The 25,804-nt window shown below is 47.3% G+C and overlaps 1 protein-coding gene across 1 annotated transcript; it reads left to right on the top strand.

Moving 5' to 3' along the window:
- Positions 1-440: 440 nt before the first annotated feature.
- Positions 441-23,805, top strand: LOC149334714 (uncharacterized). The gene is made up of 3 exons (XM_089556306.1): positions 441-664; positions 20,752-20,862; positions 22,841-23,805. Exons 1-3 carry the CDS (start codon positions 452-454, stop codon positions 22,967-22,969), a joined length of 453 nt encoding a protein of 150 aa, XP_089412432.1. The 5' UTR covers positions 441-451; the 3' UTR covers positions 22,970-23,805.
- Positions 23,806-25,804: the final 1,999 nt, after the last annotated feature.

Genomic DNA, 25,804 nt, shown 5'->3' with positions numbered 1-25,804 from the left:
TGGGGTTGAGTGCTGTTCTACACACCAACGGGCGCAGTGCATAAGAGATAGGTTTTGAACTATAGCGATAGATTCTAGAGAAGCTTCACTGACATAATTGGCGCATGTCTTGCATACCCACTTTCCTTGTTACCGTCGACACCATGTTGTTGGCTGCTTGTCCCGTTTTTAAAAGCAGAAGGCTCTCCAACAAAATTTAGTATTTTATTCTCATGTAAAACAAAAGTGCACAACAAGACTCCTTATTTTTCTTATTTTGAGCACCCGCGGCAAGTGAGAAGCGAGCAGCCCTTCCACTACGATAACGAAACCTGCATGCCGCGGGATTGAGAATGGCGGCCGCCGTAGCAGACGACGCAGATGTCCTCACCCTGAGCGGGGGCGCGCGCATCGAGGAACCCTATCCGAGGGCGCCGCGGGTCGATCACTGCGCTCCATCCTCCCGGCGGCGATGGCCGCCCCGCTGCTCCTGCTGCTCCTGCTGCTGGCGGCGGCGGTGGGCGCCGCCCCATCCGCGCCGCGGCTGCGCATCGTTGACCCGGAGGAGCCCGACGCGCTGCTCAAGTTCGCGCTGACCGAGCTGCAGCGCGCCAAGGTGGAGAGCCGGGAGATGGACGAGTGCCACGGACTCGAGCTCGCCTCCATCGACACGCGAGACGAGAAGGTACGCGCCCTGCGCCCGCCTCCGACTGGGTTCGGGTGAGACGCCGATGCGACGTGTCACCTGCTTGTTTCATAAAATTGCGTATGGGGCGTCTCTTTTGGACCGTGTTCAGGGGATTTCTTCAATCCAGGCGTTGCATTCCAAGAAATGGTAACAGAGTCTTCTGATTGAACTACCGATGTGATGTGACGTCATCCTTGATTCTACAACGAGCGCTTTCAGAGCACCCGACTCAAGCGATCTGAAATGAATCAGTCATTGGCCACAGCTGCAATATGTCATCCGAGGCCGATGTGACAGCAGGGCTCCGCGATCCTTGTTGTGCCATCCAAGAAATGATACGCGGTGTATATTTTGACTTGTCGCTGCTCGCGGCCAAACTGTCAGATCGCTTAGTTTTTCTAACCATAATGCCGCTTTTCTATTTCCTATAAAAGACATTCCCTAAATGGCACTGCGTACGTTTTAACTGCATGCAGCAATTTGGGGCGCTTAATTGATTCTGGAAGACAAAATAAAGGCTGTTTTGAAAACTTCATTAAATTTTACCAAATGTAAGGATGGCCGCTATTGATATCAGGCGGCTCGAATTTATGTACTAAAATTTTCAGCATATACTTAAAAGGAAACATGTTGAACAATCCTCAATCCGGTATAATTACACTGACACAAACTTGGCTTTCCAACCAACGTATCAATCGACAGTTCAAAGGGTCGTATTGTTGCACTGATAGAAACATGGCTTTCAAACAGACATATCAGTCAACAACTGCAGCGGTGGCGTAGTGGTCTGAGCATCCACTTTGCATGCGGGAGGTGCAGGGTTCGATCCCCTGTGCTGCCGGGTACACCCACCGGTGATGCAGTGGGTACAAGCTCTCTTCCCCTGGCCTGGTGCTCGACTTATTCAGGGTGGAATGCTTGGGAAATGGGTTTTGGACCCCACCATAAGTAGCAATCGAAAACACCTTGTGCCATGGAGCTCTTTGGCCGCAGATGCCCTTGCGCCATATATATTCATCATCATATCAGTCAACAATTGTAAAAATCGTAAAACTGAGAGCAACTTGGCTTTCAACTTTCCTTTTGAACGGACATATCAGTCAACACTGAAGGTAGAATAATTATACGGTCAAACCTGGCTTTCAAACGGACCTATCAGCCATCAATTCTAACGCTCGTATAATTATACTGACTGAAACTAGGCTTTCAAACGGGCATATCAGCCAACTACTCTAAAGGTCTATGAATTATACTGACAAGAACTTGTCTTCCAAACAGACATATCAGTCAAGAATTCTAAAGGTCGAATAATTATAGTGACAGATACTTGGTATTCAACCAGACATATCAGTCAGGGATTGAAAGGTCGTATAATTATGCAGACAGAACTTTGACTTTCAAACAGACATCACCATCTCCTGACTTCTCCCACTGCAGGGCAAAGGCCTCTCCCATGTCTCTCCAATTAACCCTTTTCTTTGCCAGTTGCGGCCACCCTATTCCCGCAAACTTCTTAATCTCATCCGCCCACCTAACTTTCTGCCGTCCCCTGCTAGGTTTGCCTTCTCTTGGAATCCACTGCGTTACCCTTAAGGATCACCGATTATCTTGCCTTCGCATTGCATGCCCTGCCCAAGCCCCCTTCTTCCTCTTGATTTCGACTAGGATGTCATCAACCCGCGTTTATTCCCTCACCCACTCCGCCCGCTTCCGATCGCTTAACGTTACACCTATAACTTTTCTTTGCATAGCTCGCTGCGTTGTCTTTAACTTAAGCTGAACCCTTTTTGTTAGCCTCCATGTTTTTGCCCTACAGGTGAGTACCGGTAAGATACAGCTGTTGTAGACTTTTCTCTTGAGCGATATTGGCAAACTGCCATTCATGATCTGAGAGAACCTGCCATATGTTCTCCGCCCCATTCTTATTCTTCTAGTTATTTCCCTCTCGTGATCCGGATCAGCGGTCACTACCTGCCCTAAGTAGACATATTCTCTTACTACTTCCAGCATCTCGCTACCAACTGCGAACTGCTGTTCCCTTGCTAGGCTGTTGAACATTACTTTGGTTTCCTGCATGTTATTTTTAACCCCACCGTTCTGTCTGACTCATTGATCATGCTTTGCAGTTCATGTCCTGAGTGACTTAGCAAGGCCATGTCATCAGCGAATCACAAATTGCTTAGGTATTCTCCATTAACTCTTGTCCCCAACTGTTCCCATTTCAGGCCCCGGAATACCTCTTGTAAACAGGCGGTGAATAGCACTGGCAAGATTGTGTCTCCCTGCTGACACATTTCTTTGTTGGAATTTTATTGGTGACTTTATGGAGGACTACTGTAGCTGTGCAATCATTATAAATATATTCCAATATTTTCACATAACACTCTTCTGCACCGTGATTCCGCAATGCTTGCATGATAGCTCAGGTTTCCACTGAGTCAGATGCTTTCTCGTAATCAATGAGGGCTATATACAAGGTTTTGAAACTTGGCAAAAACCACCTAGGCGCGAATAATTTCACAAGGACTAAAAAGACGAGGAGACAACGGACAGGCGCCAACTTCCAACTGTTCATTGCTAGAAAAACACATACATTTATAGCCTCAAGCAACGCCCACATTTTCAAACCACGTGCCTTATTGCAGCCGTGGCTTATCGCCTCGCTCAAACATTATTGCACAGAAAATCGTACTCCGCCGCATACAACTTAATTGAGGTGTCACCCGCGCACAAGGCTGCCTTTTTCTTTATGTGAAAGGCTTGCAATAAAAGCCTCGCCTGCTTGAATTTTCTCCTGCCTAGAATCCTCGCCTTTTCCAGTCGAGGTGCCCACTTGCACGTGTTAACATGGCTCACCAAAGTGGCGTATTTGTCTTTATTATTCGCTACCTTTTTGTCATGTTCCCCAAGGCGTTTGTTGATGCACCTCCCCGTTTGCCCTATATAGGACATACCACAGGTCAGGGGTATCTCGTACACCACTCCTTCCATACAGCGTATGAAGTAGTAGAACTTTTTGACGGGTTAGTTGGTACATCGTCTTGAAAGAATGTCGTACGCCAAAAAAGGACGAAACAATCCACTCACAGCTTTCTGCTGTGAGTGGATTTCTACGACACCATTTGGATAGAATAGCGGGAGGGGATCCCTACCGTGTCCGAAGCTCAAGAGAAATAGTGCAGGTCTTAGAAGAAGGAAAGCTTGCTGCTACTACTGGATTTTCTATAGACATATAAGGCCTTTTTTACTCTGTACCTCATAATGGTTTGTTCGCGGCTGTTGGAGAACCATTGGAAGAATACGGGGAAGTAAAGTTTCAAAATGAAGTGGGGCTCACAGTAGAGAACTTTTTAGAACTCTTAGTGTTCTATCTGAATTCCACAGCTGTCTGTTTCGAAGAAAATTTTTTTTGTGCAAAAGCAAGGAATCTGTATAGGGTCGTCAGTTGCTCCAGTTCTGTGTGAAATTTTTCTGGCTCAGTTGAAGTCCGGCGTTCGTCCTGTCTCGTCTACCTTCGTCCGTGTCTTTTTAGCCGCTGGAATGTATCATAATAGTGCTTCAGTCGCCCATCTCCATGGACACATACGAGGCGCACCAGCGCAGCGCCTACGCGTACCAGCGTACGCCGGAGCCGGACTGCGCATGCGCGACGCGCCGACGCGAGCCGGCGCTGGCGCTTGGCAAATATCTGTCCATGCCAGATATTCGCGCCTCGCTCGCGCCGCGCTCGCGCCGGCGCCGGAAGTGACTCGCTTGTTTGCGGTCGGTGTAACCAATCAGAGAACGCAGTTCTCTCGGCATCCGGTACGGCCCTTCGCGCCGTTTGCTTCGCCGAGCCGAACTGAACGCGGTAGCCGCGACAGGCTATCGAGTTGCATGTGTTTTTCGACGCTTGTCGCGGTGCGGCGCTGGGCGCGTAAGCGCTGCGCTGGTGCGCCTCCGATGTGACCATGGAGATGGGCCTTTAGGCTATCGGGCGTTTGGTGCGGACAGGACTTTGAATGCGAGGACGCAATGCATAAAGAGGCGATGGCGCGCTTCACAATTTTTGAATGCGCCGTATTGAAGGGCAGCAGTTCCTTGCTAGTACGAGGAAAATAACCCCAACATAAATGGCCCTCCCGGAACTCTAAGCTTAGTTCTAAAAATTGTAGTTTCCTCTCCCGTTGGAGCTCATGCGTAAAAACTAGGCCACGCCCTTTGAGGTTAAAAACACTTAAAATCCTGGACACATTAGCTTCAAAAGATTTGTCAGAACCAGTCGATAAAAGGATAAAAAAATCGTCAACATATCTAAAAATTTAAAAAACACGCCCTCCTACCAATAATTGTGCAAGTTCGTTGTCCAAAGCAGGCAAAATAATTTCACATAAAATAGGGGCGACACAGGAACCTATACATATACCTTTTCTCTGTAAGTAGGGTTGGTCATTAAAAACGATGAGTGAGCTTAAAAAGTGAGCTTAAAATATTGCTCCAATAAATTCAAAAAATTTTCCACAGACATACCGGCAGCATCCCGGAAGGCCATTTTTCCTGTACCTTCGACACACGAAATAATAGACACCAGCAGCTCAGCATGCGGGACGGAATAAAACAAATCCTCTATGTGTACAGAAAACCCAGATCTAATTTCTGGATGTGCTTCAAAACAATGAACTACATCTATCGAGTTCTTTGCCCGAAAAGAGTCGTCCAGTTTAAGAAAGTTAAGCTTGCTTTGCAAGTAACGGCTAACATTATGCTGTCAGGAACCATTTTACGGTATGTCAGGTTTGTGGGTTTTAGGAGCAAAGAATACAGAAAGACAGTTCCGTTTGCTTTTGGCTATATCACTAGCCAGCCTCGGCAGATGCAGGTCCCTACAAAAGTTAATGAACTTGGTTTTAACTCTCACGGCTGCCTTTTTAATGGGAAAAATATTCTTGTCTACCGCTTGCAATACTATTCAATTGTGAAGGCCTTTTTTATAACCACGAACCTGCCATCTTTGCCTGACTGAAGGAGACACAGCTCACTCCTATTCAAAAAATTGGCAGAGGGTCAGCTTGGTGAAGCCCGGAAATTGCGAAAGCAACTTCATCCGCTTCTTCAGCCTGCATCCACCGTGTCTACCGCCGCTCTGCGCCGATGGTTGGTTGGTTGCGACTGAGAAGGATGAAAAGGAAAGTGCACGGGCCTGCCTACTGGCTCCAGCCGAGCCACCACCGCTGCCACGTGCAGATAGAAGAGAGTTGAAAGATATGAGGAAAGATAAACACCACTCATTAAACTTGGCCCTGCACTTGTAGATGCACCCGCAACAAGCGATGTTGACCGGCGTGCTCGCCAGGCTGCTGCATACGCACGTTGTTTAGCTAGCCGTTCTTCCCGTTCTTCGTCTGTTTCTTCGGCGCGGCGCCGTCGCTTGGGCAGCGGCGCAGCCGGCGTGCAATGCGGTACCTCCACCACCGACGGCGCGAGCTGGGGCCTCGGCTCTCGGTCTGTCGTGACATCACACAGTCACGTGACGCGCCGCGGTGTAAGGAGGCGCCACGACCATCGATGACAGAAAAGTGCAAACAGTATTGCTTTCGCAATAAAAAAGACGTAACATGACTGACATCACGTTCCAGTAGACTAGTCACAGCCGTCGTAACAGATTTTCTGAGGCAGTCCACTCCTTCCAACAAGCAGCATTCTTGGTTTTCTTCTTTTACTTTCGCAGCAATGATCCAGTTTGTGGCGAGCAGTTCATGGGCAGGCACAACCGGTTGAATGCCGTATCGTGGTCCTCTTTCAAGTACATCTAACAACCTGTCAGGGACATTTTGCATCCGCTAACACCCCCACACGGCTCGTCCTGTTATGCTTTTTCTTGCTAGCATCACGGAGCAGACCTTTTAGAACCTCCCTCCACTTGGCCTCTGTCAGCAGGGCGGCTTGCCGCTTGAAGAAAGCATAGTTCTCAGCAAACCACTCTGGAAACTCACTGCGGCAGACGTAGCCAGTCGTGATAAAAACGAACCTGGCGCCACAGTTCCGATCTAAGTATCTTGACTATCCGCTTAACTTGTCCCCAAGAAGGCTTAACAGCACCAAATAGTCGACTTACGTCGAGGGGAATAGTTCCTTTCCGAAGGCAAAAGGCGTAGCATCTTGCTTGGCACGTGGCATTCACAATAGAGCACACCAAAAGCTGGCGCGTAGCATGAGGAATAGACACAGAGGAAGGCCTGCAGTACTAGAAATATAGCTCAGTAAAGCATGTTGACGGGCTAGTTGGTTTTGCGTCTTGAAACTTGGAAAAGCCACCTAAGCGCAAATGATTTCACAAGGACTAAAGAGACCAGGAGAGGACGGACATGCGCCAGCTTCCAACGGTTTATTGCTAGAAAAGCACATACAGTTATAGCAACTTTGAAATTCGGGCTTCTTGGTTCATACTTCGGAGCAATAGCGCAAACAGGATAAGGGACCAAGAACGAGAAGACACACACAGCGCTAACATCCAACAACGGAAGCACGGTTGCTTTCTTAAAATGAGGAAGGCATTTCTTTTGGCTGTCACATACGCGGCAATGGGCGGGCAGGTTCCTCAGTGGCGCCCCAGTTGCCGCGTATGTGACAGCCTAAAGAAATGCATTCCTCATTTTAAGAAAGCAACCGTCCTGAAAAAACATAAAAACCAACTAACGCGCGAAATCATTGAAGCAACCTACATATCGGGGCTCAAGGAAGGTTGCGCAAGCACCCCTTCCATCTCATTATCTGAAAAAGAAATCACCTTTCTCTCTGGTTTTATCTTATTTTACCGGGTTTTTAGGGGCACACTGCATTTTCGTTCTAGCCGTGTTAATTGTTGGCGCTCACCCTTCGTATCGCTTACCTTTTTACCGTGTTCTCGCCTTCTCATGTTTTTTCTCAAAATTCGCGCCCTCAACTCTGCTTTTCCATTTTTCCATTTGCGCTCACTCAACCCTGTTTTTACATTCTCTTGTTTTCCGCATGCATGTCATTCGTGCTTCATTTCATGGAACTCATTGTATAGTGCGATTCTAGTTATCTTTTTGATGCCTGGACATCGTGTTCGTCCCAGTTTGATCGCGCGCCTTAATTACCCCCCCCCCTCCGGTGGGATTTCACCTGGTATGTGTATATAAGTGCGGGTTCAGTTTTGTTCAAATAAAGGTTGGAAGTTCAGCGCTCTGTACTGTCTTCTCCTTCTTCTTCCTGTGTGGTGTTCGCGCTGCTGGTACATACGGATCGCAACCGACTAGCCCGGCAGATGGTGTTCAGCAACATCAAGCAGGCGAGGTTTTTATTGCAAACCTTTTACATAAAAAAAAGGCAGCCTTGTGCGTGAGCGACACGTCACATAAGTTGTATGCGGCGGAGTACGTTTTCTGTGCAATAATGTCTGCGCGAGGCGGTAATTCACGGCTGCAATAAGGTACGTGGTGTGAAAATGTGGGCGTTGCCTGAGGCTATAAATGTATGTGTTTTTCTAGCAATGAACAGTTGGAAGTTGGCGCCGGTCCATTGTCTCCTCGTCCCTTTAGTCCTTGTGAAATTATTTGCGCCTAGGTGGTGTTTTGAAAGTTTCAAGATGCAAAACCCACTAGCCCGTCAACATGCCTTACTGAGCTATATACAGGGATTGGTTATATTGTGCGCATTTCTTTATCACCTGATTGATAGCGTGAATATGGTCTATTGTCGAGTATCCTTTATGAAAGCCTGCCTGATCATTTGGTTGACTCAAGTCTAAGGTTGTCCTGGCTCTATTAGCGATTACCTTTGTAAATACCTTGTACGCAACTGACAGTAAGGAAAGCGGTCTGTAATTCATCAAGTCCTTGACGTCTCCTTCCTTATCCATATGTATCAGCAGCGCGAACACAAAAACAGGAAGGAGGAGAACATAGTACAGAGCGCCGACTCTCTGCTCCTCCTTCCAGTTTTTTGTGTTCGCGCTGGTGGTATACACATGGATCGCAACCAACTAGCCCGGCAGATGGTGTCCTTTCTTATGAATTAAGATAATGTCAGCGTTCTTCCAAGCTCCTGCTACGCTCGAGGTCACAAGGCATTGCGTATACAGGGTGGCTAGTTTTTCTAGCACTATCTCTCCTCCATCCTTCAACAAATCTGCTGTTATCTGATCGTCACCAGCTGCTTTCCCCCTTTGCATTGCTCCTAAGGCTTTCTTTACTTCCTCCTTCGTTACTGGCGGGATGTGCCATTGCTGTGCTCTACAGCCTCTCTCAGTAACATCTGATTAGAATTGCTACTGTGTAGATTTGCGTAAAGCTCTTCGGGTACTTTAACTATCTTATCCATGTTGGTAATGACATTGCCCTCTTTGTCTCTTATCTGGTTTTTACCTATGCCTAGTTTTCTCTTCACTGGTTTTAGGCTAACTCCGTTCTTTATAGAGCTCGCTCGATGTTCTCCATGTTGAACTTCCTTATGTCGGCTACCTTTGCACTTTTGTTAACTTCGATAGCTCCGCTATTTCTGTTCTGTCTGTGGAAGAGATGAGGCTTGGGCATGTTGGGAAGACATACTTAAGGGGAAAAAAAATAGCGCACACGAGAAGACGGGACAAGCGAGGAGACATAGACAAGCGCTAACTTTCAACGTGAATATTGAATGTTAGCGCTTGTCTATGTCTCCTCGCTTGTCCCGTCTTCTCGTGTGCGCTATCTTTTTTTCCCTGTCGGTGGAGACGTCCTCATGCTTTGGCGTTTCTTAATGAGATGTTTAGTCTCCTTAGATAGCTTGCCGGTATCCTGTTGAAGCATCCTTCCACCTACTTCTGCGCACATCTCGTAATTATAGCTGTGAGATTATCGTTAATTGTTTCAACATTACTGTCGTTTTCTTCAGTTAAAGCGGAAAATCTGTTCTGCAGCGAAATCCTGAATTGGTCAAATGTTTAGGGGAATCCCCCAAGGTGTAGTAGAATTGTAATAAGCGAGTAATTACTCACTGGCATCCACCCGTGCGCAGCCAAACGGCTACAAAGGAAAGCTATACAGCTTTCTCAGAAACTTCGTAGTTAAAGAAAAATTCGTCCTGGTCCGGGGTTCGAACCCCGGACCACCGCTTCACCGGTCTACTAGTCCTACCTTCTACCAGTCGCTCTATGTCAATGAGTAATTACTCCCTTATTACAAATCTACTCCACCTTGGGGGATTCTCCTAACCATTGGACCAACACTGTTACCACTTCGAGTTATTGATCATTTCGCTCTCGCCCTACCAATTGCTCCAATACACTGTAGCGCAGCAAAAGACGAGGACACAAGACACGAGAGACGAACACCACGAGCGCTTCGTCTCTCGTGTCTTGTGTCCTCGTCTTTTGGTGCGCTACAGTGTATTGGAACTATGCACCAACAAGCTCAAGAAGCCGCGCTACTGAACTATATCGCAATTGGTAGAGCGACTGCTCCGGTGAAGCGGTGGTCCCGGGTTCGAACCGCAAACCAGGACGAATTTTTCTTTAACGGCAAAGTTTCTGAGAAAGCTGTATAGCTTTCCTTTGTAGCCGTTTGGCTGCGCTCAGGTGGATGTCAATGAGTAATTACTCCCTTATTAGAAATCCTGAATTCCTCTGCTTTCCCTCTTAACGCTAACTCGTTAATAGCCTTCCACTTCACTAGTTTTCTCCATTCTCACTTCAAATCTAAGCTAATGCGAGACCTTACCATTCTGTGGTCGCTACAACGGACCTTTCCGAGAACCTCCACATCCTCTACGATGTCTGGGTGAGCGCGCAGTATGAAGTCTATTTCATTTTTAGCCTCACCATTGTGGCTCTTCCACATCCACTTCCTGTTTGCTTGTTTGTGAAAAAAGGTATTCATGATTCGTAAATTATTTCTATATGCGAACTCTACTAATAACTCTCCCCTGCTATTCCTAGAACCTATCCCATAGTCGCCTACCGCCTGGTCTCCAGCCTGCTTCTTGCCTACCTTCGCATTGAAGTCGCCCATCAGTACAGTGTACTGTGATTTTACTTTGGTCATTGCCGATTCCACATTCTCATAGAAGCTTTCAACTATCTGGTCATCATGGCTTGATGTAGGCGCGCAGGCCTGCACCGCCTTCAGCTTGTACCTCTTATTAAGCCTAATTATGATAGCTGCCACCCTCTCGTTATTACTATAAAACTCCTTTGTTGCCAGCTATATTCTGATTGATGAGGAACCCCACACTTAGTTCTCATCTGTCTGCTAATCCATGATAACACAGTACGTGCCCGCCCTTTAGTACTGCATGCGCCTCATCTGTCCTGCTAACCTCACCAAGCTCTATGACATTCAATTCAATACACGCGAATTCCTCCAACAGCACTGCTAAACTAGCCTCACTGGATTAGGTTCTAGTGTGAAACATTGCCAGGTTCAGTTTCCAATGGCGGCCTGTCCGGAGCTTGCGTTGTCGACAAGTGCGTTGTCTGTTCAGGTCACCGAGATCAGGCCGCACTGCAGGCCTGGTTATGCAATTCCATCTACACGCGGGTATTTTTTTAAACCTATTGGAGAATTGCGTGGCACCGGGATTCGAGCCCCGGTCCTCTTGCACGCGTTGCGGACGCTCTACCTCTACGCCATCGCAGACATATCAGTCAGAAATTCTAAAGGTCGCATTGCAATGGATTTTTCGGGCACAAACAAAAAGCACAGCAAGGCACACAGCGCAGAACGGCGTTCACTGACAGTCAGCGGTTCCAGCAGCACGAACCCGAAGCACGCCGAGAGCAGTCCCGCTGCCGCGCGGGCACTTCATCGTCGCTGCAATGGCCCCGGGGGGAAGAGGAGCCATCCTGGCGACTCATTTAAGGCTTCAGGCGTCTAATGTGAACGGCTTCACAGCCGCGACGGCAGTGGTTTATTGGGGTTTAACGTCCCAAAGCAACTCAGGCTATGAGGGACGCCGTAGTGAAGGGCTCCGGAAATTCCGACCACCTGGGGTTCTTTAACGTGCACTGACATCGCACAGTACACGGGCTTCTGGAATTTCGCCTTCATCGAAATTCAGCCGCCACGGCCGGGATCGAACCCGCGTCTTTCGGGTCAGCAGCCGAGCGCCGTAACCACTGCAATGGTCAGAGGAGGGTGTCAATGGTTCCACGACGCAGTTCACGGGGGAACTCTGAGCGACAACACGATAAGGGCAGTGATATTTGGCGAGGAACTGGGACAAAATACCAGGAGTGCCAGAGCCAAACAAGGGAGCTGGCTGGTAGGCGAGTAAAGGGTTGTCCAGAATCGCGGCGTTCTTTTGTGTCGATGTTGGTCATGGGACGTGAGGGATCGGGCTGGTTGCCGGCATTCGGCATACCGGACGATTTCCGATGCAGGTAGTAGTCAGAGGCATCAAGATGGTAGGGAAGAACGGTGTCAAGCAGGCAGGTAAGTTCGCGTCCGTAAAGGAGGAAGCATAGCGAACACCCACTGGTAGACTGAACGGCGGTATTATAAGCATATGTGACAAATGGTAGTACAAGGTCCCAGTTGGCGTGGTCGGCAGTGGCATACACCGTAAGCATGTCACCGAGTGTCCGATTAAACCCTTCGGTCAGCCCGTTCGTCTGAGGATGGTACGCAGTTCTTGTGTGAACTACGCGGCGTTCTTCTGTGAGCGCCTGGACAACATGTAATAAAAACACGTAGCTTCGGTCGCCAACAAACTCGCGGGGAGCAGCGTGGCGAAGAACGAGCTGGCGATGAATGAAGAAAGCTACTTCTCAGGCGGTAGCCGCCGAAAGAGCGGACGTCTCGGGGTCAGATGGTCGACGGCGACGACAGTCCAGCGGTGCCCAGAAGTGGAAGGCGGCAAGGGCCCATAATGGTCGATGCCCACACGATCAAATGGACGGGTCCGGAAAAGTGCTGCGATAGGGACTTGCAGTCAAGGCATGAGCGAATGAACTTGCTTAGTGCATGCCGCGCCATGGAGTAGTACTGGTGTCGACGTTGCGCCTGTATGTTTTTAAGAGACCGGGGTTCGGCATGGAAAGATGCGCAGACGTCACCGTATAAGTGACGAGGTATGACCATCTGGCATGTAATTAAGAGGACCGTCTTGCAGAGTCAAGTGGTGGGCTTGACGATGAAGCGAGTGGGAGGGCGCTGGCGTAGTGCGACCGGAAAGGAGCTGCACGAGAGAGGTTATCCAGGCGTCTTTACGCTGCTCCAGAAGCATGTTTGGAGGGCGTAACGAAGAGAGCACGGGGTCAGTGCAGGAGAGGGTCGTATCGTAGGCACGGTGCGGTGACCGGGAGAGGGCGTCAGAGTGCTCGCGTCCAGAGCGGTAGATGACTCGAATGTCGTGCTCCTGAAGTCGCAGTGCCCAATGACCAAGTAGGCCCGATGGATCCTTCAAGGAACACAGCCAGCATAAAGCTTGGTGGTCGGTGACTACGTCGAACGGGCAGCCGTAGAGTTATCGTCGAAATTTGGTTATCGCCCACAAAATGGCCAAAAATTCTTTTTTTGGAGACCAAGTAATTTATCTCTGCTTTAGACAGCATGCGGCTGGCATAGGCAACAACATATTCATGACAGCCGGGCTTCCATTGTGCAAGCACAGCACCAATGCCGATGGCACTGGCATCCGTGTGGATCTCGGTTGGAGCGTTCGGGTCTTAATGGCGAAGTATGGGCGGTGAAGTAAGGGGCCGGCGTAGTGTAGCGAAATCATCATCAAATTTGGGGACGACAAGGAATTTGGGGCTTGAATTCGCGTCAAAGGTGAAATGATGGTTGCGAAATTCCGGATGAAGCGCCGGAAATAGGCCGATGAAACTCCGCAGTTCTTTGGGCGGCTTCGGAGAGTCGGCGACTGCACGCAGTTTTGCCGGATCCGGAAGGATTAGAGACGACGTGACCGAATATGGTCAGTTGGCGAGCTCTGAAATGACATTTTTTCCAGTTTAATTGCTGCCATGCGGTGGTGAGGCAAGTCAGCACTTGGCGCAGACGAGGCAGATGTGCTGAGAAGGCCGAAAACACGACGACGCCGTCAAGGCAGCGTCTTCTAGCGTAGGCCACGCAGGAGAGTATCCATCATTCTTTCGAATGTAGCAGGCGCATCGCAAAGCCCAAATGGCATTACGTTAAACTCAAGTAACCTATCAGGCGTTACGAATGCGCTTTTTTCACGGTCATCTTCGGCCATGGGCATTTGCCAGTATCCAGATCTCAGTTCGAGCGACGAAAAATATTCTGCACTTTTTATTTATTTTCATTTCCACAACACCCTCATTTGGGTCCAGGCAGAAAGGGCAGAAAAATACATTCACTCAATACAATGCAGCTGCATTGTAAAACACAGAAAAAAATAAAGTTGTCTAATGTAGCACTTATATAATCTAAAATAGCTCACAAATCTAGAAATAAAACATTAATTTGGGCTGACTTGTCTAAAGCTGCACTGAAATTACGAATGGAGGCCCGTGTACTGTGCGATGTCAGTGCACGTTAAAGAACCCCAGGTGGTCGAAATTTCCGGAGCCCTCCACTACGGCGTCTCCATAGCCTTAGTCGCTTTGGGACGTTAAACCCCATAAACCAAACCAAACCAAATTACGAATGGCTATCATCAGTTGTGTAGCCGTAGAGAATCCCTTCCTAAAGCCATGCTGAGCAGGGTTTAAGGCATCGTTACTGTTTAATATTGCAACTATATGATTGGCAGTATTATGTTCGATAAGCTTACAACAGGATGACGTTAGACAGATCGGGCGGTAGTTGTTTACATAGAGTCGATCAGCATTCTTATAGACAGGAATAACCTTCCCTGTGAGCCATTCAGGCGGCAAGGAGCAAGAAGATAAGGAGGCACAAAATATTTTGAACAAAAAACGAGACAATAATTCAGCATAGTGCCGCAAAAATGCGTTAGGGAGGACATCTGGGCCTTATCTAATCGTATCTTTCATATCTAATCGGAGTAGCACTTCAGTGACACCTTCATCAGATACAGTGTCTAAAGGTTCAGAGGAATCACAAACAAAACCGTCAATATTTTCATCTTCATCAGTTGAGAATATAGACTGGAAATAATTACTAAAAGTTACGGCAATGCCATTTTGGCACGTAAAAACGCATCTATTCGTGACTATTATCGATCGGTTTATCAGACTCTGTGACATGATTCCAAAACTTAGCGGGATTACTTTTTATAAATTCGTAGAGATATTCTGTACACTACCGTTTTCTGGCAAATCTAATATTCTAAGAAAGTACAACTGCAAGTTATGCTAAAATATCTATGTTTGCCCGTTTCGAACGCTTCCGGCGCTGGACTTTGCGTTTCAGATGAATAATGTGACAATTAATTCACGGATTATTTTGCTTTACGCGTTTTTTCTTGGCTGGAATGAAATTCAGCAGAGAAAATTCACAGTGCTCCTTGAAAGTAACCCACAAAACCCAGACATCTTCACCCAAAAATCTATCAAAAGCAATGTCTGAATAATGGAGTGCTAATTCATCATTTGCACGTGAAAAGTCTTTTATAACTATATGCAAATTTTTACGTGATTTATCACAAGAAGAAAAATTATAGAAACGAGTACCAGTCTGTGATCTGATATTCCCTCCAATACAGATGACCCGTGCACAGAAAACAGCCTTTCTGCAATCTGTTCTATGAGTACAAGCCGCGCTCGAAAAAAAAGTCTTCTTCCCTATGAAAGTGCCCACTCTAAGCTCATAAAAAGGGGAATCGTTTCAACCCTTCTTAAAGCAGCCCTCGACAAAAGCTGCCCGCACTTCATAAAAAACAGCTTTGAAGGCCAGATCTCCCGTCTAGAAAAAGCAGGTTACCCCATAGAAGTCATCAGAAGTGTCACCGTGAATCTTCTACAGAAGATAAAACAAGGCAACAAGAAGGATTCGAACTTTACCGCACCTAGGCAGTGCATGAAAGTCATTCCGTATTTTCATAGAATCTCACATAACTTGAAGAACATTGGCCAAAGATATGATGTGAAGGCCCTTTTTTCTGCCCCCAGCAAGCTGTCTGGCATTTGCTCCGTAAAGCATGAATCATGTAATAAGAAACATGTGGAACAATATGTTCAATGCGCTACCAATGTTGTATACAGCATTCCTTTGTCTTGCGGTAGCGTATACATAGGACAAAGAGGAAAGTGCGTCAACGAGAGACTGCGTGAACACAAGAGGACTGTAAAAAACAACGAAAAAAGACGCCTTCCCGAGCACGTCATGAGTCACAAATGCAAGCCTTGCTTAGAGGCACCACAATTTTGGCACATGCAAAGACCAAACTTCAGAGGGAAATTACTGAGGCATTTCATATCACTAACTCCGGAGATAAATGCATTGGCACTGCATCTCTCTTACTTCTTATCAAAGAGGTGACTTTTCTAGACTGGCACGTGTGAATTTTGCTCCGCCTCAGGTTTCCATTTTATTTCAGATCGTACTGTTGTTGGGTGGCCTAGACTTCGATTATTGTTTGAATCCTTCGTTGTAATGCGTTTTTTTACCCTGTTGACCGGCTGTTTTTAGTGGTGTGTTATGTCTTTCTGACGCTGCTTTTGCTACGATGATTTGTTTTTACGCTTTGGCATGCCTTTTGTTTTGATTTGACACTGCTTTGCTACGATATTTTTAATGTCAACTTTACTCATTTATCACCTCATGATTCTTCTTTCCTACTTGATAGCAGTGCCGGGGGTTGTTGGAACTTTTGATGTAATCAGGCAGCCCCTGTGGTGGCGGTATGCTGACGTGAAATGCGCATGTGACGGTTTTTTATCGCTGTGTTTGAGCTCTAGAGTATAGCTCTGTATAGCTCTTTATGAAATAAACTAGTTGGAAGTTGCGCTTTGTACATGTCGTTTGTGTTTCCTTGTTTTCGTCCTGTCTTTCGCGCAAGTACGTAGCTCTTTTGAAGAAAAGAAGCGGCTGACAAATACTACGTCTAAAACGGAACTCCTCACCCCATGCACCCTTTTTGCCTCAGTTACAACTTGTACAAGGTCATGAACGGTCATTACGTCTGAAATTATGCTTGCAGTTTAAGAAGGTTCAAAAGATCAATATTACCTAACGATCAATATTCAATATTAGTCTTCAGAAATAATGATTTACTGTTCCTAAATCATGCAATTTGTGCATATAATCAGGACCAGAACCTAGAGGCATATACAGCGCGCCGAGAATAAAAATGTGAGCAATGTAATTAACCTTTCGGAATAAACTTTCATGATTATCTATTTGCTGCAAAACCTCCCTTTTAATATTATGTTTGATTAGGATAGCGACGCCACGCCTCGGGAACCGCTATCACGCCTGAAGACATGGTACGAGGGAGGAAAAACGCAGTCGACACTAACGCCCGAGAGAAGCCAAGTTTCAGTTATCACAACTATGTGGGGACTATGAGTGATCAGTACGACTTCAAGCGATTGTGTTTAATTGACTATGCTTTGAGCATTCAGATTAAGAATATTTAGGTGTCGATAGCTCGAAGGAGTGGCAGCGGGTAGTCAGTCAGAGTTCCGTGTAGGGACCGAGGCGATTTTAGCACGTCAGTTCGATGTGTCGTTCCAGACAAACGTTTCACTGTTAGCAATCAGTCTATCGTGTACTAATCTCACTTTATGGCCGTCGTCACTCTCCTTTCGAGCTGACTCCCAGAGCAACGTGCGTTTTTGAAATATTTCCTGAGAGTAGTTGTTCCGAATGTAAATGGCAGAGCATTTTAGTTTCCCTATGCTTTTAAACGCGGCGTTCTTTTCGTTCAGATCTTGGAAATGAACTATTATTGGCCTCTTTTGGTTAGAGCGAAACAAAACTGCGCGAAGATGACGGGACAAAAGAAAGGCACGAATACACACACACAAAGCCCAACATCATGTCTGGCCTCTTTTAATTGGTTCAATTACCAAGTCTGTAAAACGGTCTACTGATGAAGCAGAGACATCAAGCTGCTTGTGAAATACGTCATTAGAACTGTTTGCTTTAAAGATTGTGACGAAGACGAAGCTGGCAGTGGCGCGGGACGGAGCGCTCGCGCTAGGCCAGCGGCCATTAAACCATCTCATAGCCATCGTTCACCACGCCTCATTCTTCGGCTGGCCGCCGCGTAACATTTGGTGTGAGGTGCTGGGGTGCCTTCATCGCCATCCTGGTCCCGGAGCTTCGGTGTCCTGCGCCTGCCGTGGACGTCGGCTGTGAGTGCCTGGTCCGCGCCGCCCGGCCATGCCCCAGCCTGTCCGCCCTGAACCGACCTCGCCGCTCACCCCAGCCCCGTCCCCCGCCCGGACCACAAGACACGACGACCCATGACCCGACCGACCCGAGACCCGACCGACCCGAGACCCGACCGACCCGAGACCCCACCGACCCGAGACCCCACCGACCCGAGACCGAAGACCCACACGTGAAGACACCACCCCCCTGCCCCTGCCGTCCAGTGCGTCCAAGGACCTCGGCCGTCAGCTCCTGGCTCATTCTCTCATCTTCTCACCGTGGCGGCCAGCACTGCACCATCTTCTACATATTGTTCGATCCTTCACTCAAGAGCATCGCCATTTCGCCGTCTGTTCGTCACCGATCGGGACGATCGCTCGGAGGGTCCGGGTAGTGTGACGAAGACGAAGCTGGCAGTGGCGCGGGACGGAGCGCTCGCGCTAGGCCAGCGGCCATTAAACCATCTTATAGCCATCCTTCACCACGCCTCATTCTTCGGCTGGCCGCCGCGTAACAATATTTTCCCATTTCTTCCCCTTTTTCTTATACTCCATAAATGACTAGGTTTGTGCGCCTGCTAAGATCTTTAAAACCGGCCAATTGTTGGTTTTGCATGCGAAGAGACTGACGAACGGAATTTAACTGTTGCTCTATAGGGGTGAATGTTTCATGAATGTCGCAAAAGAGAGCGACAGTTTTTTCTACTTGAATTATTCGGTCAGACAGGGAAATGAGAGCCGTATTTATATTTTCGTACAAAATTATCAGATAAGGCAAGTCTTGTTTCATCGCCAGCTTTCCAAAATCTTATCCAACAATATTTGTACCAGACCCGTACAAGCGCAGCAAAACACGGACAGAGAAAGAGACTTGGACAACAAAGAGACTTGGACAAGATCAATCTGTGCAGGTCTTCTTTTATAGCTGAATCTGTTGCCGACGTCCCATCTCGAACGATACTGCCAGCAGGGGGCTGATGCGTCATATTCTGATGCCAAGGCCACAGGTGATAGCGGTGAAAGACAGCCGATGCACGTGTGACTGCTGATACCGACGAAGCCGAGCAGAAAAGCCTGCATAAGAAGTACGGAGGCATGCTTAGTGCGAAGTGCCAGCGCGGTCCGCCGTGCGCACTGAAGATGAATCTGTGCAGGTCTTCTTTTATAGCTGAATCTGTTGCCGACGTCCCATCTCGAACGATACTGCCAGCAGGGGGCTGATGCGTCATATTCTGATGCCAAGGCCACAGGTGATAGCGGTGAAAGACAGCCGATGCACGTGTGACTGCTGATACCGACGAAGCCGAGCAGAAAAGCCTGCATAAGAAGTACGGAGGCATGCTTAGTGCGAAGTGCCAGCGCGGTCCGCCGTGCGCACTGAAGATGAATCTGTGCAGGTCTTCTTTTATAGCTGAATCTGTTGCCGACGTCCCATCTCGAACGATACTGCCAGCAGGGGGCTGATGCGTCATATTCTGATGCCAAGGCCACAGGTGATAGCGGTGAAAGACAGCCGATGCACGTGTGACTGCTGATACCGACGAAGCCGAGCAGAAAAGCCTGCATAAGAAGTACGGAGGCATGCTTAGTGCGAAGTGCCAGCGCGGTCCGCCGTGCGCACTGAAGATGAATCTGTGCAGGTCTTCTTTTATAGCTGAATCTGTTGCCGACGTCCCATCTCGAACGATACTGCCAGCAGGAGGCTGATGCGTCATATTGATGTATTATTCAACAATTATAAAGATCGTATAATTATACTGCCATAAACTTGGCTTTTAAACAGATATATTAGTAAACAATTGTAAAGGTTGTATAGTTACACTGAAAGAAGCTTAGTTTTCAAACAGATATATTAGTCAACAATTCTAAAGGTTTTATATTGATAGCGACAGAACCTTGGCACTCAGGCAGACATATCAGGCAGAATTTCTAAAGGTGATGTAATTATACTAACAGAGCTTTCACACAGACATATCAGTCAAGTTTTAATGTCGTATAATTTTACTATCAGATACTTGGTTTTTAAACAGATATATCAGTCAACAATTCCAAAGGTCGTATAATTATACTGACAGAAACTTGGCACTCAGGCAGACATATCAGTCAACCTTTGTAAAGGTGATGTAATTATATTCGCAGGAAGGTCAAACAGACCTATCAGTCAGGTTTTAATGTGGTATAATTGTGCTAAGATTAACTTGACTTTTAAACGGGTGTATCAGTCAACAATTCTAAAGTTATACTGACAGAATAGTTATACTGACAGAAACTTGGGCCAGAAAAAAGGCCATCTAAGATGCTGCATTGCTGTTAGCTCGAGCTTTCTTTCTTTCTCAATTATTTCTTACAATGCATAGCCCTACAATATGGCAAGATTGATTTATGTATTTTGCGAAAGTTGAGAAAACTTGTATTTTATTCGGTGCTGAACCACCACTACTGCACGAAAGAATGGCGTGAGGACTTTTAAATCAGTGAAATTAGCGCCCCTTTATTGTGCACAACCCTCCCTCTGATATACTAGCACTAAGGAAACTGCTATCAGTGGCTGCGCGTCGCTTTAATAACGTACCTTCGGTTAGGTAATGACAGCATCGAAACCTCACTTCGTGGCGGTAAAGCGAGTAAAATGTCCTTATTAAACCCTTCTGTCACCGAGCTCGTTACTAAGTTCATTAATAAACAACTGCGATCCTGTGTCGTTGACAAAATCACATCATAGCACCAGTGAATGCATGCACCCAGGCTACACTAAATTCAGATGCGTATTCACACAGCCGCTCAGCGATACCAACTCACCAAGTGTGTTCGCAATCACTCTGCAGAGGTTCGAAGCGAAATAACCGTCATGCATTCGCAGGTGGAGAACGGCGTGAAGCACCACCTGAAACTCAAGGTGCAGCCGACGCTCATAGTGACCTCTGCCTGCAGTCAGCGAAACATCACGACGAGCATCAACGCCCACCCCCAGGTGAGACACCGCTCACGCGGCCAACGAGACGGCGCATGAAATGTCCAAGTTGCTGTGCCAGCGGCGGCACTCGAATGGCAATGCACGTCGGCGAGAGACATGCATGCGAGGAGACACCCTGTTTCTTGCTCGCAAGCACCGCAGTCTCACAAATCTCGCCAATCCTGCGCCGGCAACCTTATTGAAAGGAGTAAGACTAAATGTTAGTAAAGCTGAGATCTTGGCGAGTTGGTATGCATTCATACTGGTGAACAGCGCAAAAAGGCGGGACAACGACAAGACAAGCGCTGACTATCAACTGGGTTTATTGAAGGACGGAAGGGTATACATACGAAAACATAACACAAAGTAGGAAGAAAGAGTGAAAAGGGTCGTGAAAATCAAAAACTATGTCACATGGGAAGTGATGTATGCTAATTCCTTGTTGTTAAGTGAAAAGTGCAAATGACAACAGAAAGGGAGCAAGAAAGGAAATCGGAACAAAATGGCGGGCTTCCGCGCACAAAGTTCCGCTGCAAAAAGTGCAAGTGCGCACCCGAGTACGTTAGTTTTTGGGAAAAGGGGTGTGCATTTGCAAACCCGGCAGTCAAAGAGCCTTGAGGGAGCCTTGCGGGAGCCTTGCGGGAAGAGGCAGTGTGCGGGAAGACAACCTTCCCGCACACTGCCGTGTTTGCAAATGCACACCCCTTTTCCCAAAAACTAACGTGTTTTTTTTTTCCACCAAGATAAGGTGACCTGGGAGCTGATGGAAGCGTTCTTTATCCGAAAAAACGGCAAACTGTGCGTGAGTGATCCTTCAGTGGCCTTGTCAGATTTAGAATTTAGGTACTTAAATAACCGGGTGCACACGCGCGCTGCTCGTGTTTAGATCATCTTGCATGCCTTTCACGTAATCTGTTATGACGTACGCAGTCGTGGGTGGTTATTGTATATTTTCTGTTCTGTACTTTCTAATAAACCTTAGTTGCGAGTCAGCGCTTGTAGTGTCTCCCCTCTTTTCTGTGTTTTCTGTCTTAGTTTGCGCTGTTTTTTTCCACCTGCTTGTTCTAACTTCCAAACCTCGGTTTGGAAGTATTCGCTCGCTTTATGGCAACATGATTTCTTCAGCGATGCTTCCAGGCACATCTGGGCAATAGCGCGCTTTACAGTCTTTGAATGGGCAGAATCGTAGGGCATTAATTCCTTTCGTGCGCGAGGGGCATACATCCAGCAAAAGCTTTCGTCTTTAAGGGTGATGTTAATGTCTAAAAACTGCAACCTATTGCCTTGGGCAAGCTCATAGGTGAAGTCCAAACCTTTTCCAAGTAGTTTAAAACCAGATAAAATTTCTTCCACTGTTTGTTGGTAAAAATTAATGCCCTATGATTCTACCCATTCGAAGGCTGTAAAGCACGCTATTGCCCAGGTGTGCCTGGAAGCGTCGCTGAAGAAATCATGTTGCCGTAAAGCGAGCGAAAGCTTTCAAACCGAGGTTCGGAAGTTGGAACAAGCAGGCTTTCCAACGTCGACCAGACAGCCCGTGGACTGTTAGAGGCTTTCTATATCAAAAGCAACTGTAGCGACTGTGTTAGTACTCCATCAATTGCCATATATAAGAATGAAACTGCTATTTTAGATACACGGGGGTGAGACACCTGCGCGACTTGCCTATATCTTTTTCCAATTTTTGTACAACCCTCCCGCGCATGTAGGGTTCTTGCGGTCTTTCTTGATTGTTTGCCTTATATTCATTTGCATTGGCGGTGAATAAATCAGTTGGAAGTTGCGCCTGTCCCGTCTCGCTTTCTCTGTTTCGGCGCTACACAACCCTTTTCTGGAAACATGCACCAACTAGCCCCCCAACAAGTATTACTCACTAGGAATGAGTATGTCGAACTTGTGCACATGAATACTGAAGGACTGAATATGCTATGTTTTGCTTAGCTGTGACCGAAGGCCTGCTGCAGTGACGAGCTGCATCTGTGATGTTCTCTTCCAGGTCTGCGAGGCGGAGGTGTGGGAGAACGACGACGACGAGGGCCACCACCAGATGGCTCTGCTCCGCTCCAGCTGCCTGCCGGCGCAGCGCCGCCATTCACCCGACGGAGAAACGGCAGTGGGATTTTAGGTGGCACCGCTGGCATTGCGCTTCCTGCCATTGCTCGATGTTTTGGTTGTTTCACTTATATTGTATGAGAACTGAGAGCAGTACTGTATTTATTAACAAAAGAGTGCGCTAACCTTGCTACGCACTGTACGGCATGGAAACAAATAATAGAACATCAAGTGCAGACTAAGTAAAATTCATTTTGGGTGGCGCGCATTCTTATATACGCACCTCGTGAATGTATGCAAAAAAATTATATATCAAAACGCATAGCAAGCACAAAACTAGACGAAAATGATTCAAACCTGCGCCCACAAGCCTCTTATTAATTTCTTAGTCAATTTCTTTCTGAGCAAAAGCTACCGATGGGTCCCTTGCATACTCGCTATCATGGTGAAACGCGCTAAACTTTTCATGGACAGAAAGGGAGAAACGGGGCAAACGGAGTTCATTCTGAAACAGCGCGAACAAGACAAGGACGACGGAAGGAAACGTACAACGTGAGCGCTCGTGTTGATCTTAGGGGGAACAGCGCAACAAAGGCGGGACACACAGAAGGCAAACTCCTTGGTTGCGCTGTTCCGCCTGCACCAACTCGCCCAAATTTCAGCTTCGCTCGTGTTGGACGTTTCCTTCCATCGTCCTTGTCTTGTTTGCGCTGTTTTAGAATGAGTACCTACCAACTCGCTCAGGCTTCTACTTTGGCAAAAACGGAGACACAATATACCGTTTGTTGCATCTTCGTTCCTGCCCGTAAAAAGTTCAGCTTTAACCGGGACTAACGACCCACCAGGCCCACTTTTCGCACTTTTACACGCGCCCTGTCTTCTGTGAACAGTCTGAACGAACAAACGTAGCGTTGAAACAGGACACAGAAAGAAGAGGACAGGACGGGGCCCCGTCCTGTCCTCTTCTTTCTGTGTCCTGTTTCAACGCTACGTTTGTTCGTTCAGATTATGTATGACCAACTGGCCCCACAGTGCACTCTGTTAAACTTCATTTCTGTGAACAGCCTCCCACAGCTTCCTCGTAGTTGGACCTCCGACGTTCCATACAACCGGGGCTCAGTGCTCTGCGAGGCTCACGTCCACTGGATATAGCTGTGCTCCGTCACTCCGTATGGCCAACGTAGGCAGCAACAAAAGTTTGCAGAGCATTCTGGTACCTTTATCAACATCTGTTTTTTGCGCACACTACTGCGCGATAGCTTCGCGTCCAAAATATTGGTTGAACCGCGAACCTTTACTCTTTGTCGCCTGAACAGCTCACACATTGCTGGAAGTACGCTGGCTCGCAGCAAACACTCCGGAGGTCTGATAACTTTTAAGAATAAAAAATAAACACGCGCGGAAACCAAGTTTTGTCATCCTCGCATTATTTGGCTGTTCTTGCGAACAGGAAAGAACCAAGTGACGTCCAATCGGCAAAGGCGGAGTGGAAATATTTATTGTGAGGGGACATAACCTGTTTACATTGCGACTTGGGCGCTGTCTGTACGGAGAATAAAGGTGTTCGCCTCCTGGCTGTCTCTTGTTATACTGGCTGGTTCGAGGACGTGCCGTGCGCGAACCACAGTTGCGCGGTGAGGCCGTTCGAAATTTATTGCGGACGTCGCTGGTGCTCCCGAGAGTGCTCCCTCCACTCACAGCGACAGTCCGCTGGCCAAGTTTCGAGGCAAGTGCAGAAACGCTGGCTGGATCTTGTTCACACGCCGGCGCAAGCAGGACATGATGTTGGGCTAGTCGGTTCATGGTTAGAGCGAAACAAAACTGCGCGAAGAAGACGGGACAAAAGAAAGGCACGAATACACACACACAAAGCGCTTTGTGTGTGTGTATTCGTGCCTTTCTTTTGTCCCGTCTTCTTCGCGCAGTTTTGTTTCGCAAGCAGGAGTTATTTTCCATTCGCTACGAAGTTTTGAGAAGCTTACCTTTGCAGCGGTTATGTGGAAGCGTTCAGGTTGGTGCGGAAATTTCTAGCTACATTTCGATCTGAAAAAAAAAGCTTCTGCGACAAAATATAAAAAAATCAGTACAGCCCTGCTGAAAAAAGTTGTATGATGCAATAAACTCATGAGTTTGTCATACAAATATCATAGAATTATCATACAAATCATAGAAAATTATCATACAAATGTCATACATTCCTGTAAAATCATATACTCATCACAGAGATGTCATAGAATATTATGCAAATTGTATGATGTTCTATGATGATGCCTCTATGGAGTTAGTGCATCATATAACTTTTTTTCAGCAGGGAGCAAGTGAGGTTAAACTATTTAAACCGATTTGCTCCTTTCATGGTTCTAAGGACCATCTGAAGAGCCGGTGGCTAAGCATTCGTTTTTTTTTTTCAATGCGATAGGATTTAGGCTGCCGTCGAAAAAATTTTTCTGGCTCCTCTGTGACGAAATTCCCTGATTGGCCGATTAGTCGAGATAGGTTGCATGATAGTGTGACGTCATGTAATCTGGCCAGTATGGCGCGTGGCAACCGGCCCACCTGGTTTAATGGATTAGTGCGTGAATTAAAGTGGTTTAGTTGGTGGAGTCAGTGTAACCTAACTGGCTTAAAAGCGAAGAGCTCAAGAAGAGGAGAAATATTGGAATGTGCAACACAGGCTATCTGGAAAAGTGATCTTATCGCTCTTGGAACACTTGTCAAGCGTTGTGCATAGCGTGCTGGCCACGTTCCTTTTGCACCCATCTGCTTGCCAATTATCCATCCTTCACCTGTATCTTGTTGTTTCCGTTTTCTCATGTCACTCTCCCCCCACAGGCGTCGTTCCTTGTTAAAATTTTTTACAGCTTTTAAGAATTTCACCGCCCCTGACCTTGACTCGGCTGACAGCTCG

Source organism: Amblyomma mixtum, chromosome 8 (genome assembly GCF_055824585.1).
Source record: "Amblyomma mixtum isolate Tamu chromosome 8, ASM5582458v1, whole genome shotgun sequence".
NCBI classification, from domain to species: domain Eukaryota; kingdom Metazoa; phylum Arthropoda; class Arachnida; order Ixodida; family Ixodidae; genus Amblyomma; species Amblyomma mixtum.
This window is presented reverse-complemented; position numbering and strand designations above follow the sequence as displayed.